General features: G+C 38.6%; 1 protein-coding gene across 1 annotated transcript; it reads right to left on the bottom strand.

Moving 5' to 3' along the window:
- Window positions 1–396: 396 nt before the first annotated feature.
- Window positions 397–7,287, bottom strand: LOC103420003 (zinc finger CCCH domain-containing protein 44-like). Its single transcript, XM_008358079.4, has 10 exons — window positions 6,450–7,287; window positions 6,129–6,208; window positions 5,834–6,018; window positions 4,605–5,514; window positions 4,386–4,513; window positions 3,860–3,919; window positions 3,724–3,774; window positions 3,440–3,510; window positions 3,059–3,210; window positions 397–2,948 (listed from the first exon to the last, which is right to left on the bottom strand). Exons 1-10 carry the CDS (start codon window positions 6,806–6,808, stop codon window positions 610–612), a joined length of 4,335 nt encoding a protein of 1,444 aa, XP_008356301.3. The 5' UTR covers window positions 6,809–7,287; the 3' UTR covers window positions 397–609.
- Window positions 7,288–21,306: the final 14,019 nt, after the last annotated feature.

Genomic DNA, 21,306 nt, shown 5'->3' with positions numbered 1-21,306 from the left:
AAAAACAAAACAAAACAATTAATGTTTCCATCTTCATTTATAATAGATTGTTATATGTGACTGTGACAGTCTGGTAGGTTTGAGATGTTACCGTGAGTCATATCTAAAGTGTCAACAAATCTCTTTCCTCACTAAGTTATATTGCATGTCATAGTGTGCATAGTCACTCATGCGGGTGTAAGCGATTTATGATTATAGATCATTACAAGTGTACATGACCCACAATTAGAAATAACGTCGCTAAAGCACGCATGAGTGATTTTTAACGACGAATTACTAAACCACCTAAATTTGATACGGTAAACATAACCCTATTTTAAGGCATGATTGGATGGAGTTGGCATTTAAGATGAAGCAACTTAGCAAAATGCACAAGAAGAAAACACAAGGAATTAATTGTTGAGTTGGGTAAAAGGTCCATTGTGGACGTCATTGCTTGTTCATCAGATAGTACATGAAACATGGAATGAATACCACAATATTATGGTACTCTAAATTAATATGCTAAATCTAATCCCAAAAAAATAATTATTCACTTAAGCAGTCTCCTCATAATGAGCAATGAATACAGAATTAAATGCGTCTAATTTTGTTGTTTGAGACCCAAAATCAGGGGTGCAAATAACCACACGACGCTCCCTTCTTGCAGTGCCCGCTTTCGTAATATTTACAAACCCGCTGCCCTTTGGGGGGAGGCCTGAACGAACCTCCGTTTCCGTTTCCGTTTCCGTTTCCGTTTCCATTCCCATACAATGCCTGCCTGTTCCATCCAAACCTACCCCTACCGATACCTAAATCCCTATTCTGGAAACCACGATCTCTTGGACTGAAGAATCTTTCCTCACCGTATCTTGGTTGGCTTTCCCACATGCCCCTGGCGGGCAACTGATGACCTGGATGTATGCTCGTGTTTCCATGTGTTATGCCCTGACCACCTCCCCAACCCAGGTTTACACTTCCTTGGTCTGGTCCTCCCCATCCCATGTTTGCATTTCTCGGAACCGGCTGAACCGCTTCCCAACTCCTTCCTGTGCTTTCTGACCTACCATTCCAATGGTTGTCTGTACTGCCTATGTCCGACAGTGCAGTGGTTCGTATCTCTGTCCCTGCCTCAAATTGGTTAACTGAAACATCACTGTACTTTCTGTCTCCCTCCATTCCAGGGCTTGTGGACGAATGTACACCAGATCTGTTTTGTAGATCAAGAGCATTTCCCTGACATATCCCAACTGGTTTCTCCGTTTCCATGGAAACTTGTAAATCGCCAGTGGAGCTCAAATCAAGAGCATTTCCCTGACGTACCCCAAGTGGTTCATCTGCCGCCATGGAACCCCGTAAATCACCAGTGGAGCTCAAAGCATCACCTTTTCCAGGGTCGGGTGCTGGGCTAAATCCATCTACAGAACTGATACTACCGTTTTTTGAACCCTCTGTAAACTCCCCTCGACAGTTCATGATTGAAGTTGAGTTAGCCAAGCTGGTGAGAGTCTCCATTGCTTCAACTTCAGCCAGAAGATCTGAAACTGATTCATCAGGTAAAGTACAAAATTCAGTTGGTTCTGTAAACTGATCCATCTCGCTTGGTTTAAAAGAAGATGCAGAGACAAGACTGGATTCCCATTCCTCTATAGAAGATGGTTTAGCTGGAGTAGGGGAATATCGACCCCAGTCACCACCTACTTCCGGAAGTGGTGCCCCACCGCCCACTAAACTAGAAGAAGTGCTCCAGCTATGGCCAGCGTCCTGAACAGGAGCATTTGAAGGCACAAACTGTCTATTTTCAGTAGCCTGACTTCTTAAGTCTCCATTGCTTGGTTTTGGAGTGGGACTGGACATATCTGAAAAATTATGTTCCTTCTGATCTTGTTCTGCACTCTCAAATGATTTAGCGAAAGGAACAAAAGTCGAGTTGGAATGACAGCCGTTTGAAGGACTGCTTACAGGTGGAGGTCTCCAGTTTTGCCCTGAAGATTGGCCTGAATGGCCATCACTATCAGATCGGCTCTCATTACACTGTCCATTCGCAATTTGACCTTGAGCAGTTTGTTGGGGATCCAAATTTCCATTCGTCTGATCAGAGTTAATTTCTGCTCCTCTACTTTCCCCTTCTTGATGCAACAGGGTTTCAGATGGCATCACAGGTGGAGAAGGTTGTGAACTACTCTCTTGGGGTTGGTTAGGTGAAGAATTATTATCCTTCAATGGAACCTGGCCTTGCAAAACGATTCTATTTTGTTCATCACTAGAATTGACAACATCTGCAAGTGCAGTGGTCCTTGCAAGTTCACTATTATGCAAACTTTGGCCATCCTGCTTCATGTTCCAGCTCTCTTCAACCTGTTTATCATCCACTCCAGCTGGGTTCATACTCTTGTTCCTTCCATCATCCTGACCATTGTTTCTATCATCCGAGGCAACTGTAAATCCCTGAGAAAGTAACGGGCTGTCATGCGGCAATAATGGTTCTTTGTACTGTCCATTCAATGCATTGGCCAAAAGAACGGAGTCACCTGGATTCTCATTTATCTTCCATATTCTATGATCAAGAGGGAAGTGCCCAGCTGTACTCCATTTACGCAACTGCATCAGTGCAAATGGTCCTTGAACTTTTCCAGTGGGGTCCTGGTAGTGCCATATTATGTCTGCCTCAAAATCATCAACACATATGTTCGCATTCGTCACTATAGATAAGGGCAATGATGAATTTTCTGATGCAACCTCAGAAAGTGTATTAGATTCAACTGCTGATTGATTATTCCCATCAAAAGACACCAAACCAGTGAGATTGACCTGGCTCCTTCTTGTATTGCGTCCATTAATTCCAAATGTTTCTCTGCCCGAATTTTTCCGTCCCTTGCTTCTTGAATTGCTTGAAGTATCACCTTCCCTTGGTTGCGAGAAAGGTTCCCTTCCCCTTCTACCAGATCTTCTTGGTCTTACTTTAGCATCTGCATACACATCAGCGCAAGTAACACCAAATTAACATTTCCAAAAGAAGCCTTGAAAACTAGAAACGGATAAGATGTTATTCCATGTCTATTAAATCAATGTAAGGGACCTTGTTTCTTATCGAATGCTCCAGCACTGTCTACGGATTCGCAACTTGGATCCATAGTAGGATCAGGGCGTACTTCAGGAATTTCACTCAGTCTGCGCTGACGTTCCTCTGGCGAGTTCAGAAGCTGTAGTTTCTCCACGCATTGCCTAAGCGTACACTATGGTCAAGGAAAACTTGATATTCTTAGACCAAAATACCTCAGCCACAAGACAGTACGAGGATTAGAGTACACAGGTACCCATGAAACGGCCTCTCATACTAAGTAATGTGCTACATGTAATCAACAAGTAAACAGAGAATGCAACTGGAACAACCACAACAAAGTGCAAGAAATGTCTACATAGAAACTAAAAGCATTGAACAATCAACAAAAAAGGATATTCTTTTCTGCGTCCTTTTTCACTTGCTCGATCGCGAAGGTGACTAATCCGTAATACCTCTGCATCCAGACACTAGATCATAGAGCAAGACCATTGGCAACCAAAAAGCAATATCAGATGTAGCACTTGATTTATTTAGAAGAAACAATAAAAGCCAATGAATATACTTAAATGGGGCAGTATAATTATTAACTAAAAAGGGAAAAGAAAAATCATCTAAAATCCTTCCATAAAAACACATATGTATTCTCTTCTTGCCTCAGCATTAAAAGTAACGAAACTTACATCATTTACTCTAATTGCATGAAGTGCCATTGCTTTCTCCTGAATCTCACCCTACACCAAGCACAAATTTCCTTTGTAAAAAGAGTTGCAAATATCTTGCACATGACATACAACAGAACATAACATGCAAACCTACCACAGTCAACTGTTTGCTGAGTCCACACCTTATACTTTGACGTAATCGTTTGCATTCATCCTGTGAAAATAAGTAAAATGTCCGAATTGAATAAGAGGGGATGAAAGGGAATAAGTATCTGAACACGATCAACACACCTCAACAGACTGTCTTGTGACCAAAAAAAACTTGTATATGTAAACACTAGCATGCCTTAATCAATGTATTTTTTGGTTATATCATTATTTTCCATGTTAAGAAAGGATTGAAAATAGTGTGCATATAGGTTTCAGGTCAGTCATTAATGGTGCGTGTAAACGTTTCCCCAGCATCCTTTCATGCTATAGTTCACATAACTGAAAAAAGGTGGGCACAAATAATAATTGGGCTCCAAGAACTTTCATTATTGATATATAAACTAATTCACACGTATTTTTAACCTTCAGTTCCAAAAGAATTATTGAAAAAAGAAAATTCTAGCATGCGTAGATAAGATATATTAAGGAACCCTGTCCCTGGGAGGAGAGCAGGAAATAAGTTCACTGACCTGGGAGAACTCATGATTAGAGATCTCATCAATTGATATAATCTCTTTCTTGTTTAAGTTCAAGATCTCAAGTTTAACATCAGTTGTTCTTGTGCCAACTTTATAAGGTTCAGCAACCTTGCTGGTACCTGCAGACAATGATGTCATCAATACAAATATTGCATGACTTATTGTGAAAATATAATAAATAACTTGGAGCATTGGTTGTGTTACTAATACCTACGACTTGGACAAGCCTATAAATATCTTGCTTTTGATCACCACTAGGAATTCTTATTCGCACAATTGAACCAACCACCTTCTCGTGCAATTTATCAACGTCTTCAAAAAAATTCTCCATCGAGTTACGACGCAAGTAAATCAGATTAATGTTGTGAACATCAATCGCTGCAAATGCATCTGGATTGGTCGGTGATCCTCTCTCATCTACCCTTTTGCGTGTTTTACGCTTCTTATCATTACCCATCATGGTTTGATGATCATAGTTCCCATCAATCTCCATTTGGCTGGCAATAGTATTAACAATTCCAGCACTACTAATATTATCTGCCTTGGAACTTTCCTTTACGGGGAAGTGAAATTCAAGAAGCTTTAACATTTCAAAGTGACCCACACATTCTTTCCCAAACAGCCTTATGAGCCTCAAATCACAAATAATTTGGCATTTCTGGCGAGGATCACGAAGATTGTTTTTCTTTATGTACTCAAGCAAAAGCGCCTGGACCTCAAACTGAGACAGCACTGATATATCACCATTTCTCATATGAGCAACAAACTCCAAGAGCTCCTTCGATGCCCAAACTGTGTCTTCAGGGAGAGGCATCCCTTTTTCACCAAGTGATTTTTCAACACTCAAGTCCTTGTCAGAAGTTCTAGGCTTTTTATTACTTCTTTTGGAGTGTGTAGGTTCCAAATCTGCACTACAGTTGACAGCACCTGAATTTGTTTTATTACCATCATAAAGTTCAACTGAAGAATCCCTCTTACAAACCATAACAGCAGCTTCATTCGATGGATTTTTAGCTTTAATAAGCTCGTCCAAAGTTAACGATAGTTTCCCTTTCAGAAGAATCCAGTAAACCTTGAAGAGATACTCCCAGCTGCTTTTGTCATCAAAATCAACTTGAGCCTGCAGAAAATTTCAATGAGAAACGAAAACAATAAAATTGCACCGCCAGACGGAAAGAAACAAAATAAATAAACCTCCAAAAGGGTAGAACGTGATGGAATGCCACTTTAATTACAGCAGCAAATAATGCACTAATGCAGGCACAAAGTACAATTAAAGAAATAAATAAAATAAAAACCTAATACGATTCTCAATATGAAAGAGTTCTCTTCTGTTCTTAAATCAATCCAATCCCTCTCCAAAATTCAACAAAGCTGAGAATCTTCAATCCATAGGTAAAAAAATGTCTGGAAATAAATATATACGCGTTCAAGCATACCCCTTCCTTGTTTTCTTGCATATTCTCAATTAGCATTATAGTTCTCATACATGTTCCGCAAAATCCCTTATTTGCTCGTACACATTGATAATCCGCGCCCTTAGTACATCCTTTGCACAGAGAATATGTACAAGTATAGCACCAATAATGGGCAGCCTTCTGACAACTGCTACATATATGCCAACCTGACATGCATAATATCCGGGAACACCGAAATGTCAACAAACCACACAACCATGATAACTCAACTTACCAAAGAGACAATAAATGAACAGGTTAACATAGTGCAACATACCGCAATTCCATTTGGCTTTCGATTTAAAGAAGGCCTCGTCCCGCTTGATGCACGAAGGATGGTAAGCCTTAGGGCATCCCCTAACAAGTATCAATCCACAAACAAGACTTAATTAAGCAATGCAAATGTGCAACAACACATCCACTAAATTTCACAAAACGAAACACAAAATCGACTCGAACTGTCCACTGGATTGCCAATAAGGAGATGAAATAACCCAAATCAGCTAAATTAAGTAAAATATCTCTGCTTTTCTATCATGGACTAATCAAAATTGGACTGAATTGACTAAGCTGCGACCATGAAAAACCGGATTCTCACCTGCGATCACAAAGCACGAGGCTTCCGCCGTCAAAGCAAATGAAGCAAACGTCTTCTTCTTCGTCCTGCTGCTTCCTCACCGCCGTCGCTTTCGGATGCCCGCTCGGCGGCCGGCCCCGCCTCCGCTTCCCCATGCTCTTTCCCGCCTCCTCTTTGACCACCACCATCTGCCCCGCCTCCCCGGCAACCATCCCCCCACCGATCGTTTCGCATTGAAAGGCCGCCAAGGTTTCCTCCCCCGCCGGCATCGACCGGTCAAACACCTTCTCCAGTTGCGGCGGTTCTCGTCCTCCGCCTCCGTCTTCTTGTATACTGGGTCTGTAGAAGGCGGAGGCGAGCTGAGCTTGCTCAAGCTCCATACAAACAATAACTGAAGTAAAAGAATTGGATAGATTTGTACAGAGAGAGAGATTGAAAACCCTAGGAGTTGGAACTGCAATTATGAGAAGTGACTAAAGCGGCAGCAGCAGCGCACATGGAAGATCGGGCGCCGATGGGACAAACATTTATCGGGTCGGGTTTTAGGTCCGGTCCGGGTAAATGGGCTTGAAAGTGAGAAGGACCGGCGACACACGGCGCTGCCGATAGGCGGACACCTGGGAGGAGATTGGCTCGAAGAAAGAAAAAGAGAGAAAAAAATGGAGGAGAGAGAAAGAGAGAGGAGAGAGAGAGAGAGGGGAGGTCGTTGTTTGGGTAGGCAGGGAAGGCAGGGTGCTGTCACACAAAGGAAGGTTGGATGAGTGGAAGGGAAAAGGGGGGGTTAAATTACCATTTTGCCACAGGAGGGGGGGTCAAAACGCGGCTCTTGCGAGTCTATTGATATTCGTTCTCTAACCTCGAGCACCACGTGGTGAGTGGGCACCCAGAAGAGGTGATCGGATGTGGGGGCCGCCCTTGAATTTTTGTTCAACGCTTTAAACATGACGATACCGGATACTCACTCCTCTTGCATTCATTCACTTAACTTTGATTTTCTTGTTCATATTATCCTTTTTTTTTGTATGAATAGTAAATTTCATTAATTTTGTTTATATTTGTTGCAGTCATATTTAGAATAGGAATATAATTATGTAAATCCTAGTAGATATATGATATCACTTATATTTCTATGAAGATTTGATTACTTATTAAGAGTTGTATCCTAAAGGGTAAGGTTTTTGCCTATTCTCTACTATAAAAGGCACAATGGGATGATACAACACACACCTCACAATTAAATCTCTTTCTTCTCCCTCTTGCTACTGTCGGCCCGCTCTCTCTTTAATCCCTTAGATAGCTCAGTTAAATAGGCCTACAACATGTTATCAGCACGCTCTTGTCAGAAGATAAGGAATTGACGGATCATAGGAGAAGGCTATCTTCTACAAAATTCAAAGGCTCTTCTTTGTTTTCTGCCAATCAGGTATGCTTAAAATAAAGGAAGATGTTTGAAATGTCCACGAAGCATGAAAACATTCCCTATAATGCATGTGATGCATGAACCTCTCTATGTTTATATTTTCTTTGCTCTCTCTCTCTTTCTCTCTCTCTCTCTCTCTCTCTCTCTCTCTCTCTCTCTCTCTATATATATATATATATATATATATATATTGTATATGTTTCGTATATTTGTCAATAGATATGTGTGTGTGTGTGTGTGTGTTTAACGCATTACGCAATTAAATTGCTATGTGGAATTATGAGTCAAAGCATATAAATAAATTAGAAGCAATTTTAGGGTTTGTTCAAACCCTAACCATGTCGGAAAGAAAAAAAAACAATTTTTGCGTTGGGCATTGTGTGTCACCACCATTGCACCCCCACCGCGGCATCATCGGACCACCACTGGCCTGAAGCCCAGTCGAGTGGACCACACAGCAGCAGCCTTTGGGCTTGTTGCACTGACCCAGACATCCCAAGGCCTTAGGGCCTGATCTAACTAATGGGCTTGAAGTCCTTTAGCCCAAACCAAAAGTTTGCAGCCTTTTGGCCCGATGTCCCATGAGTCCCTAGCCCACTAGGCTATGCCATGTCGCCCCAGCCCGCTTCTCGCAGCCCTGTCCGTTGGGTTGAGCTTGCCCCACCCGAACTTAGCCTTGGTTGGGCTTCCCACGCGAACCCAAGGCTAGCGTTTCGCTGGGCCTGATCCGTGCCCCTCTATTTGGCCCAAAAGCCAGCAGCTGCTACTACTGAGCTCACCTATCTCGGGTCGTGGCCTGTAGCCACTTATAAGCTACTATTGCAGCCATACCTGAGCCCAAACCCCCTTTTTGGGCTATATTTTTCGACCCAATGCTATTATTTTGGCATTATTTTGCTTCCACAATCGACCCCATTTGGTCCCGATCTATTGAATTAATTAAAAGTGACCTACAGTCCATTAATCTGATAATGAATCCAAAATTATTGACTTGAATATCACTTTTGGACATTAACGATTCAATAATTTATTTTTATACTTTGAACCGTTGACATACTTTCATAGTAACAAAGCTCTCACACTTGAGTTCCCAAAGAAACTCAAATCCACAACACTTAAATCAGCATATTGCATTCTATGTTTCTTGCAAGAACCTCTCCTCTATGAACTAATCGTTCATAAAAACTAAATTGAACTTGTAGTTTCATATTTAGTGTATTTGAAACCCGAAGTTTTCATTCAAAACTTACCACATGAAACCTATAGTTTTCATGCATAAATTAAACCAATACATGTCTATAGAACCTGAATGTTCTATGATATATGTCTATAGATTATCATATGATTAATCACGTTTTTTTTTACCCTCCATTTAGGGACATGTCGAACTTGAACAAGCTCGATTTCATCGTTTTGGAAGTCTCCAGAAGAAACTACCTGAAGTGGGTTCAAGACGTGAACCTTCATCTTACTGCAAAGGGTATTAGAGCCTTCATTAAGGCACCTACCGACAACAAACATGTCGACGAAACTTAGAAAGCTACTGTAATGATCTTCATTCGAAGACACATCTATGATGCTCTACAGACCGAGTACCTCACTGAGGAGGACCCACTTACCATCTGGCTTGCTCTGGGCGATTGTTTCGATCACCAGAAAGACATATATTTACCTGAAGCAAGACATGACTAGCAGCATATTCGCTTCCAAGACTTTAAGTCTGTGAATGAATACAACTCTGAAGTTTGTAGAATTTAATCACGGCTAAAATTATGTAAAGTGGAACTAATTGAATCAGATCTCCTAGAGAATACCTATTCGACATTCCATGCCACCAATAATGTCATCCAACAACAATATAGGGCACATAAATTCACCAAAATTTTGGGTTTGATCTCTGTACTACTTTTCGTTGAAAAGTAAAACCAGTTTTTGATGAAGAATCATCAAGCTCGACCAACTGGCTTAAACGCCACACCTGAAGTGCATGTGACCAATTCTAGTAGCCACAAACGATGAAAAAGTCATCATGGCCGTGGTAATGGGCGGCAAGCCCAACCACAGGCCCAATGTCAACAGAGCGCCGGCCCCAAGGGAGGAAATGTGACCCAGCAGTGTCCACCCCTTGCCCATAAAGGTCCCGAACTTCAAGAACAAGGGCAAAGCTCCCGTTCAATCGGCTTCCACTGAAATGGATATGTGTTATCTCTATAGATCAAATGATCATTGGTCACGCGTATGCCAAGCTAACCACGAGGTTATTGCCAAGTATCATTCTTGTCGTGAGTCTAACTTTGCACATGTGGAACATCTGAAAGATGAGACTACATCAATGGAGATATTGGATTTTCAAGAGGCGTCAACGCCTATAGACCCACTAGGAGTGGCCGGCCCCTGTACCCTATTTTTTAGGTTTATGGTTTAATTTTTGAACAATTTTTTTAAGTCTTTAGAATAAATTGTGTTGGTTTTGGTTTGTTTTGAATTATGGATTGTTATTTGATGGATATTATTTCTTGAATTGCTTAATTGAATGAATTGAATTATATTTAGGGAACTTTAACAAAAAACTCCCGGTACTGTTCACTTTAACGAAAAATCACATTTTTACACTAAAAAGTCAATCATGGTATTATTCACTTTACCCTTTATTTTGTCCTTATCGTTAAAACTCAAAGTTTTCAAACCCTTTTCATTAGTTTTCCTTTATATTTATGCATGTGACCAATTCTATCAATTTATTTCTAAGTATGTTTAGTGGGGAACTTAGTTGTCTAGCTGATAATGCTACCATGCACACCATCTTGTGTCAATGACATTATTTTACTGACTTAATACCCAAGAAAGCACCTTTAACAACTCTCTCAGGAACTCTATTCTCCATGTTCTGAAAGAACGTTGCTGAGTTTTAGAGATATTCGAGATAATCAATATCATGTTGAAACCACTGAAGATAATGGTTCTAAATTTCTTTGTATCACTTCGTACGAATTTGACCAGAAGCGTATCACAAGAAATTGGAACGTCTCCCGAGTGGGTTGTATATCACAACCATTTGCGGCATAGAAGCCCACCATGTGACCGACCCTATACCTGAGTTCCAACACACTTTGTTGATTTGGCATGACCGTTTAGAACATCCTGGACGTGACTTGGTGCGTCGTATCCTTAAATCATCACATGGGCATCGGTTACCTCCCTATGTTGGATTCCTGCCTTGCAAAACGTGTTTTTTTAGGGAAGTTGAATACTCAACTCTCGATTACAAAGATCATTCACAACCCTCTTAAGTTTCTTAAAAGGATTCAAGGGGATATGTGTAGACCTATCCAACTAACATGTGGACCATTTAGATATTTTATGGTGTTGGTTGATGAATCGACACTATCGTCACATGTTTGCCTGTAGTCCACACGCAACGCTGCATTTGCTAAACTCCTAGCACAAATCATTAAGCTAAGGGCTCACCACCCTAATTATTCGATTAAGTCTACTCGACTGGATAACAATGGAGAGTTACTTTTGACAATTATTACATGTCAATAGAGATTAATGTGGAACATCTTATACCCCATGTTCACACCCAAAACGATTTGGCAAAAGCTTTCATAAAGCGCCTTCAATTGATAGCTCAAACTTTGGTTATGAGAACCAAACTCAAGTATCTACCTGGGGCTATGAAATATTGCACGCAGCTATGCTGGTCCACATGAGGCCCACCGCTACCCAACCTCATTCACTGTTACAGTTGGCTACTGGATACAAGCATGACGTCTTGCATTTACGTGTGTTTGGGTATGCAATTTATGTGCCAATAGCGCCGCCACTACATACCAAAATGGGTCCTCAAAGAAAAATGGGAATCTATGTCGATTAGGATTCGCCATCAATTGTTCGCTATTTAGAACCCTTGACAGGAGATCTTTTTACCGCACATTTTGCAGATTGTCACTTTGATGAGATAGTATTCCCGTCGTTAAGGGGAGATAAGCATGTTAACGTTCTTGGATAACACTGCGAATTGTCGTGGCATGCTCCCACTATGTCTCATTTTGATCTTCACACTGCCTAGTCTGAAACTGAGGTGCGACAAATTATAGATCTTCAGAGCATTGCTCAGAGCATGCCAGATAATTTTAATGATCTAGCAAAGGTGACAAGATCGCATATACCTGCTGCAAACGCACCTGCAAGGATATATGTACCCCGCGTATGTCACCATCCTGCCTGGGAAGGCCAGACTATCCCTGAAGGTAAGGAGGCCGTACCTTTCACACAGCCCGGTACATTGACGACTAATCAATCATCTGCTCTGACCTGAAGCGTGGCATACCCTTTGGTTCAAAGGATTCACAACCCTGGAAGAGGAAATCGGCACTAACTAGTGACCCTAGTTTGAATTTAACCATCGCTCACTCATCCATTCCAACGTATAAGGTTATTCTAGATTATGATGATGTCTTAGACAAGACAAACCAACCTTCCGAGAATCATGAGATTTCGGTCCATTATGCAGTATTTGATGAGGTTTGGAATCAAAATGAGATGATCGTCGACAATGCATTTGCGTACATATTAGTTACTGACATCATGCTTAACGATGACATTGAACCACATTTCGTTGATGAATGCCAACGTAAAACAGATTGGTCAAACTGGAAATAAGCAATCCAGGTCGAACTCGATTCACTCACGAAACGTAAAGTGTTTGGACCTATTGTTCCTACCCCACCACGTGTAAAGCTCGTGGGCTACAAGTGGGTTTTCGTGGGGAAACATAATGGGAAGAATGAAATAGTGCAATACAAAACACGCCTCGTAACGCAATGCTTATCTCAGTGTCCTGTGATTGATTAATAGGAGATGTATTCCCTCGTAATTGACGTTATAACGTTCCGCTACCTAATCAGTTTAATAGTTTTTGAAAAACTGAATATGCAGCTTGTGGACGTGGTAACTGCGTATCTCTATGGGGATCTAAATACAAAAATCTATATGAAAGTTCCAGAAGAACTTCCATTGATTGGTTCAAATAGTTCTAGATCACGGAACACTCTCTCAATTAGGTTAAGGAGGTCACTCTACGAATTGAAACAATTCGGGCGGATATGGTATAACTGTCTGAGTGAATATTTGACAAGTCAGGGTTATGTGAATAACTAATTATGCCCATGCGTGTTCATAAAGAAGCCACATTCTAGATTTGCAATCGATGCAGTTTATGTTGATGACATGTGTTTGTACCATACTTGACCAATCCCGAAACTACCGAGCACCGGCCAACGCTATACTGTCAAGGACCCAGAAGAGTTCCCCTCCGACCAGGAGGCCAATCACTACTCGACACGTGTCAAGATTAGAAGCCAATCAGAGCGCAGCACGTGTCGACATCAAGAACCAATCATAACATGACACATGTCAATGTGACAAAGCTACAAGTTTTTCTATAAATAGGGGTCATTCCCCCACAATATGGCCTAATGCCATTTGTGTTAAATCATTCACAAGAACTCACTAAATTGAGAGCTTGATCCTTTGTACTTGTGTAAGCCCTTCACTACTAATAAGAACTCATCTACTCCGTGGACGTAGCCAATCTGGGTGAACCACGTACATCCTGTGTTTGCTTCTCTGTCTCTATTCATTTACGTACTTATCCTCACTAGTGACCGAAGCAACCAAGCGAAGGTCACAAAACCTGACACTTTCTGTTGTACCAAAGTCTTCGCTGATTTTGTGCATAAACAACATGAACCTCATTAGAACTCCCGTATAGCTTGAGGAAATTGTTGCACACTTGAAATCGGAATTTGAGATGAAAGATCTCGGGAAAACTCGATATTGTCTCGGCTTGGATATTGAGCATTGTTTGGATGGAATCCTAGTACATTAATCGAACTACACCTAAAAGGTGTTGTGGCGTTTTAATGAGGATAAAGTGAAGCCTTCGAGTACACCTATGGTCGTTCGGACTCTAAATGCTAAACAAGATCCCTTCCATCCAAATGAGGATGAGGAAGAGATTTTGGAACTCGAAGTTCCATACCTAAGTGCAATTAGGGCTTTATTCTACTTGGCTCAATGCACTAGACCCAACATTTCATTCGTTGTTAATCTTTTGGCTAGATACAACAATGCGCCCACACGCATGCATTGGAATAGTGTTAAAGACATTTTCTGCTACCTCAAGGGTACGAAGAATTTGGGCTTGTTCTATACCCGTGAATTTTTTAGTATTGCCGCCCCTGATGGTTCTCGAATTGATTCTCGTCTTGTTGGTTACGAAGATGTTGGATATCTGTCTGACCCATATAGGGCACGTTCTTAAACGGGTTATGTCTTTACCGTTGGAGACACTACTATATCTTGGAGGTCTACCAAGCAAAAGCTAGTTGTGACTTCTTCAAACCATGCTGATATTCTCGCCCTACATAAAGCATCGCGTGAGTGTTTTTGGTTGAAAGCAGTTATGGAACATATTCGAAACACTAGTGGTTTTACTTCAGTCTTTAACCTTCCTACGACGATCTTTGAAGACAATACAGCATGTATCGAGCAGTTAAAGAATAGATACATCAAGGGAGACAACACCAAGCACATAGTGCCAAAGTTCTTTTACTCACACCAGCAACAATAGCATCAAAACATTGAAGTCAAGCAAATCCTTCCCAAGACAACTTGGCCGATCTCTTCACCAAGTCATTGCCCAAGTATACTTTTCAGAAACTCGTCCAACGAATTGGTATGTGTAAATTATCTGAGTTGAATCGCTTGTAGTTCTATTATTTTGAAGTTATGTCTAACTCAAAGGGAGTATCCTGAAACATACTTACTTGATCTTAATGTACTTTTTTTCCTACAATTAGAAGCATTTTTCCATTGGGTTTTTGCTACCTAACGAGGTTTTGATGATGCTCCTATCCTGGGATGATCATACTCAATTAAGTTCACTACTTTCGTCCTGTTTGACATTTGTTTTAGACATTATGCATACTCCTCACTTTTCTCCTTAGCCTATGGGTTTTCCCCATGCCTTAGGTTTTACCATAGCGAGGTTTTATGAGTTTTACTACCAATGCATACTTTCTTTAAATTTGAGACTCGCATTCACCCGTTGTGTCAATGACTTCATCAATTATTCTACCTTATCTGTTGAAGATTTGATGCAATGGTTTGTTGAGTATTACACACTCAAAGGGGAGTGTTGCATTCATATTTAGAATAGGAATGTGATTGTGCAAATCCTAGTAGATATAGGGATATCTCTTATATTCCTATTAGGAGTTGATTACCTATTAAGAGTTGTAATCCTAAATGGTAAGGTTTTTGCCTATCTTACTACTATAAATAAAGGCACAATAGAGTGATACATTACACACCTCACAATTAAATATCTCTCTTCTCCCTCTTGCTACCGCCGGCCCCCTATCTCTCTAATCTCTTAGATATCTCAGATAAATAGGCCTACAACAATATTATCTTTTTTTTGTATGAATAATAAATTTCATTAATTTGAAAGCAGGTTACAGACCAACACATAACAAGGGAAAATAACCCAAATATATTGGGGAGAAACAAATACATAAAAGGCCAGCCCAATTAAATAAGCAAAAACAAAAACCCACATCCCTAATCTCTGACCGCAACATCCGTCACTTTCACCGCCACGAAAGTATTGCTAGGAGCTACCAAAGAAGCAACACGAGAGATATTGACCGAGTGGTGAAATCGATCAAGACATCGCAGCACAAAAGTACCAAACTTGCAACCAAAAGCACACCACATCCAGATTTCTTCACCAAAGACGCAGAACCAAGAGATAGTCACCAGATCCAAATCCCATTTACCAATCTCTGCAAATATAATTACAAACACAGACACATGGATAGAAGGTGAGGCTAAGGGGTATGTAAAATACCCTTACTTTGGCTGAAGTCACATAACACTTGGCCTCAAGGAAAATCCGACATGCTGGTTGGGGTAGGGAAAGTAAAGGGTGTGGATGGATTATGAGGAAATGAGAGATGGGGAAAAAGTGGGGGAGATGGAATAAGGTACTGTTTGGTACATGGGATGGGACAAAACGTAATCCGACGGGACGCACTCGTCCCACGTTTGGTGCGCCAATTTGCCTGGGACACGTTGTCCCTTGAAAATAGCCAATTTTTCGTACCACCCTCCCCCTGGAACGACTTATTCTAGCCCATGGAACACAAAATTATAATTTTTTGGACAACAATACCCCTCATATTTTTCATTAATTTCACTTCGAAAATTAAACAAAATTTAATAGATCTTTCCATTTCTACATAATTAGCTTAAAATATTCATTAAATTTTGAAATTTACCTCAACGGATCAACTCAAAAATTGAGTTATCTTGTTTTTCCGGGAAATCAAGCTTTTTTTATCTAACTTCAAATTTTCCGGGAAATTGAGTGACAAAAACCCAACAAAAAGCAATTTTATTTGCGTTTGATTTCTATATTCAAAGAAGAAAAACAGCAAAACGAAGAAAACCTAGATCGGATAAAGGGTTCCTGAGAAAGCCAAAGAGAGGAAATTTTCTGGGGAAACAAACAGGAAGAATATAAGGGTATCGGGGAAAGCCAGTGAAAGGACGTGGCCGACGCCGTCGCTTGAGGGATGAGACGACGAGGATTAGGCGAAAGATGTGAGGGATGATGTTAAACTCGTTGGCTGTGGCTCAGGTAAGGTCGAACTCGTCGGAGTGGATGTATAATTGTCATTTAATCTTTCGTTCCATTCCGGCCTAAGCGTACACCAAACGTAGCATGGAACCTTTGTTCCGTTCCGTCTCATTATATCTCGTTCCATCCCGTCTGCATACCAAATGGTACCTAAATGATGGGGTAGGGATGGATTATGAGAAGGGAGACAGGGGAAAAAAGCGGGGGAGATGGAATTTTGGTTTTGGAAATGAACGGCCAAAAGAAAGGGAGGGGAAGAGAAAAGGTACATGAAGCCCAAAAGTGAGATAAACTCACGAGAAAATTTGAGCAAAATTTGAGCACAAAGCTCAAGGAAACTGAGATAAAACTCAAGGAAAAATGAAAAAGATAAAAGGGAACATGAGAATGAGGGAAATAAGAGAACAAGAAGATTGGACAAGGGTAGCCATGGGCACGCAAGCCAAAGGCTAAGGCCAGCGGCAAGAGTGTTTGCAAAGTTGGAAAACTAGAGAGAGCACGTTTTTTTAGAGAGAACTCATAAAAAGTTTAGTTATCAAGAAGTTCTCTTGTTCATATTATCTATATATACTTCTACGTCCCAGTTATATATACTAGGAAAACTGTCGTTCGAACATATATACATTTAATTTCTTTTTTATACTTCTTACTATTAGATAGTGCCCATAAATCTCATGATAGGTACCCAAAGATTCATAGTGAACTTTGATGGGAGTTTCTCTCGAAGTAATAACACATTGATCTATTTGCCACCAGAGCCACAAATGGCTATCTAAATTGATTATTTTCTGCCGATAAGCTCCATCTGCATCATAGGAATTACAAAAAAAAAAGGTTCTTTCATATACTTATAGTTATTATTCAATTCTTTTATTTTGATAATTTATGCGATTACATGAATTATACCTATTTGCACAAATACCTCGATGATTTCCACTCGTTAATACATAGAGCCGAATAAGCATATCTTGAGTTGGTACGGAAATAGGATCCCCAATAACTGGAGACAAGAGGTTCATATGAGAAACATAAGTAAACGAGCCTCCGCTTGAGCCTCCAAAGATAAAGGTACATGAACAGCCATTTGACCAACCATTTAATCACCATCAAAGTCTACATTGAATCCCTTACAAACTAATAGATGTAAACAAATAGCATGTCTTTCTACGAAAATGGGTTGGAACGACTATATGCCTAATCTAATAATCTATGCAGAGTAGGCGCCTTATTCAGTAATATGGAATGCCCTTGCATAACTTCCTGAAGTATTTCCCATACAACCGGCTCTATTTTGACAAATGTAACCTTGCATTATTGAGGAATTAGCATACCGATAATATAAGCATTTAAAAAAATGCGATTAACTAGAACCTGAAAAAATTCTTCATCCATAACTTATTCGTTCAAGTCTATGTAGCACAATCACAATAAAATTAGGATAATGCTAAGGAGACTAAATTTTTAAACCAAATTGGCACGTTAATTGACACTTGATTAATAATCCAATAATTTACAACCACATCATTTGGTTTGTAAATTTAGTTTAAAAAATATGATCTTCCTAGCATTACCCATAAAATTATGTCAATTATGTAACAAATTATAATGAAGGTATATCGTCTTTTGCATTCATGTAAATTAAACTTGAAAATTTTGAAATCGCCTTCAATCAAGTACATATAACTACCACAAAAGTTAAGGTTGGTAAAAAAAATTTATTACATTCAAAAGTGTTCAAAGTGCCAATTTTAAAGACACGAAAATCAAATTTGAAAAATGCAATTTACTTGTGACAGTCACACACGTTTACTTCTACGACGTTGACGATCAATTATGTTGTTCATTGTCTTTTTCTTGTGAATCTGTTTGTGTTTTAAAAATTCTTATAACTGATTATGAATCATTTGAGGATGCTTAGGTAATACTATAGTATGTTTTACTTGATTTATATATTTGAGGATTATTTGTTAGAGATGTCTTCATTAATTTCAATGCAACATGTGTTTTTTTTTTGTAACGCGAAGAATAACATTTATTTAACTCAGATTTTATAAAATATATGACGTAATTATCGATAATTAAATTATTAAATGTTGATTAACGTACTTATTTCATATTGGTGACAAATTATTTGGTTTGTAAATTTGGTCTAAATATTTAGTCTACCTAGCATTATTTTTTTTTTCTTTTTATTTTAAAATGGGACCAGCTAGTAATAAAGTCACTACAGTCTACCCTTCAAAAATCGAGAAAACTCACAGATATATTTTAACTGCAAAAGAGACCTATTGCTTCCTAAAGAGACAATAGTGCCCATTACTTTTATCAGTGGAACTCTGTTATCGATTTTCAAATATTTTTTTGTATTACAACTAATACATCTTTAATAAATTAGGTATATGTTGCCTGATTTTGTATTAATTTCTAATTACGTACTTAGTTACTTATAAGGGCTCTTTAAATTTTGTTAACTGTGGGTGTGGTCCCCCTATTCCTTCTCTTTAACTTTTGTAACGAAAAAAGTTACACAGTAATTGACTCTTTGCCTCATTTTCTTGTTCCTTTTAGAAGGATGCCCCTATTATTGGTCCACATAATTATCTGTTTTTAAACTCATAACTAATTGATTACTTAGTACTACGATTTAATGACATTCGTCAGTACTTGTAATTGGAGGTCATAAGTTCTAATTTATTCGCTCACCTCCTTAGTATAAATATATTATTGTATTAAAAAATTCACAGTTAGATGATAATTATACATATAATATGCATATGATACTAATTTTTCTTCTATTATGTTGATTGTTACTTTTATATGAGGGATGATGCAAGATTTTTTTTTTTAACAAACGATATTATCTACATTATGGGATAAAGGGGATGGACTTAGCTTCACAATGAACTAGCAATAATGTGGTTTGAACCAGGGCCGGCCCAGGCCCAGTGCAAGCAGGGCAACCGTCCGGAGCCCAAAAAAATTAGGGGCACCGAAATTATTAAGGTGGTATATTTATATATGTTTTTATAAGAGTATAAATTTATAAAAATTGGTTCAAAGACATAGAAATTTAACTAGAAGTGGTGGTTTGTCATTTGAAAATAATGAGGAGGTCTTGGGTTCAAAACACCATGTGTGCTTATTTACTTTCCATTTTTTACAAATGTCTTTTCATAAGAGTATAAATTTATAAAATTTGGTTAAAGGATCAAGAAGTTTAATTATAAACAATGATTTTTTATGTTTAAAATTAACAAGAGATCCTAAGTTCGAAATGTTATGTGCATGTTTATTCTTTTCAATTTTTACAAATTTTTGTTTGGTTGTTAATTTATTTTTAGTTACTATCTAGTAGCTATGTGGGTTATTTTTAAATATTCGTTTTAATTCAAGTCTAATCTTCAACAAAGAATAATACGTAGACCAAATTTGCAAATTATATGACGTGTTATCAAAATGTTTAATTTAGTACCCATTCATTAATAATACATATCAATTAAAGACTCGAAAACATCATTATTTTTTAGTCCCATATTGACAAGGTTAGTAAATAAGAAAAAAAAACACCTCACAATTTATTCAAAAACACATTCAAAGTTCATATGGAAAACAAAACTCATCATCTATCTACTTGTAGGCCTGAAGTTTTTTTTGTTTCCCTCTCTCAATACAAAATAAAGTAGTCTTTTTTGTGTTTCTAAATTATTGAGTTTGAAGTGTTTTTCTAAGTATAATTTTATCAATGTCTTATGTGTGAAAATAAATAATTTTCTTACATGAAGTTAGGGCACTTTTTTTTACATCGCCCCGGGCCTCAAAAATCTCTGGACCGGCCCTGGTTTGAACTCATATTTGGCAATAATCAAACCTAAAACCTCTTACTTACAAGTGAATATGATACAAGTAAATTATTTTAAGTCATTAAAGTTAGCTTGGTGGTTGGTTGGGAGATAAATAGGCACAATATAGGATTAGAGTTCGAAATCTTCCAATGTGACTTAAAAATAAATGGTGAAAGTTTGTGACACAGCACGCCTCGATTTAGCCCGGGCCGGGATGTGACAATTTGAATTTTACTTAAGTATTGGTGTTAAATGGTTTTTTTTTAATTATTTTTTATAACCATACGATATTATCTACATTAAGGGGGAATGGATGGGCTTAACCTCACAATGGGTTAATAATAATGTGGTTCAAATTCTTCTTTGTCGAGAATCGAACCTAAGACCTCTCAATTGGTGTTCAGTGTTAACACATTACCAATGAAGATATATTCATTACTAATTTAGATACATCTTTGTAATATTAGCCATAGTTAAAACCTTATAAACTTTTAACTAAATTTGTATGACATGTTAAATTGGGCGCATGGAAATCATAAATTGAAGAAGAGAAAGAACGAATAGATAATTCATCAACTAGCCTTCTCAGTTGTTCTAATTTCTAATTCTTCATACATTTATTTACAAATTGTAAATTAAAAAACCACTTTCCTTGTTTTAATTTCATATATTAATAAACTCATGAGAAGATATTTTTTATACAACAATTTATTTACATTAAAAAGTGAGAGAATAAATTAGTATTAAACTCGTCATTCACGATATTAAAATCTAGTACCTATCATTTATAAGTGAAGAAGAGTAATAAAATACCATATGACTAAGTGAAGGTAAGCATGTTTTAATAAAGGGGTGTGATATCCACACACCTATTTTTACTTCTCACACACTCCTTGTTAATTTATG

Source organism: Malus domestica, chromosome 15 (genome assembly GCF_042453785.1).
Source record: "Malus domestica chromosome 15, GDT2T_hap1".
In the NCBI taxonomy this organism is placed as follows: domain Eukaryota; kingdom Viridiplantae; phylum Streptophyta; class Magnoliopsida; order Rosales; family Rosaceae; genus Malus; species Malus domestica.
The sequence above is the reverse complement of the archived record's forward strand: the minus strand, read 5'-3'. Positions and strand labels throughout refer to the sequence as shown.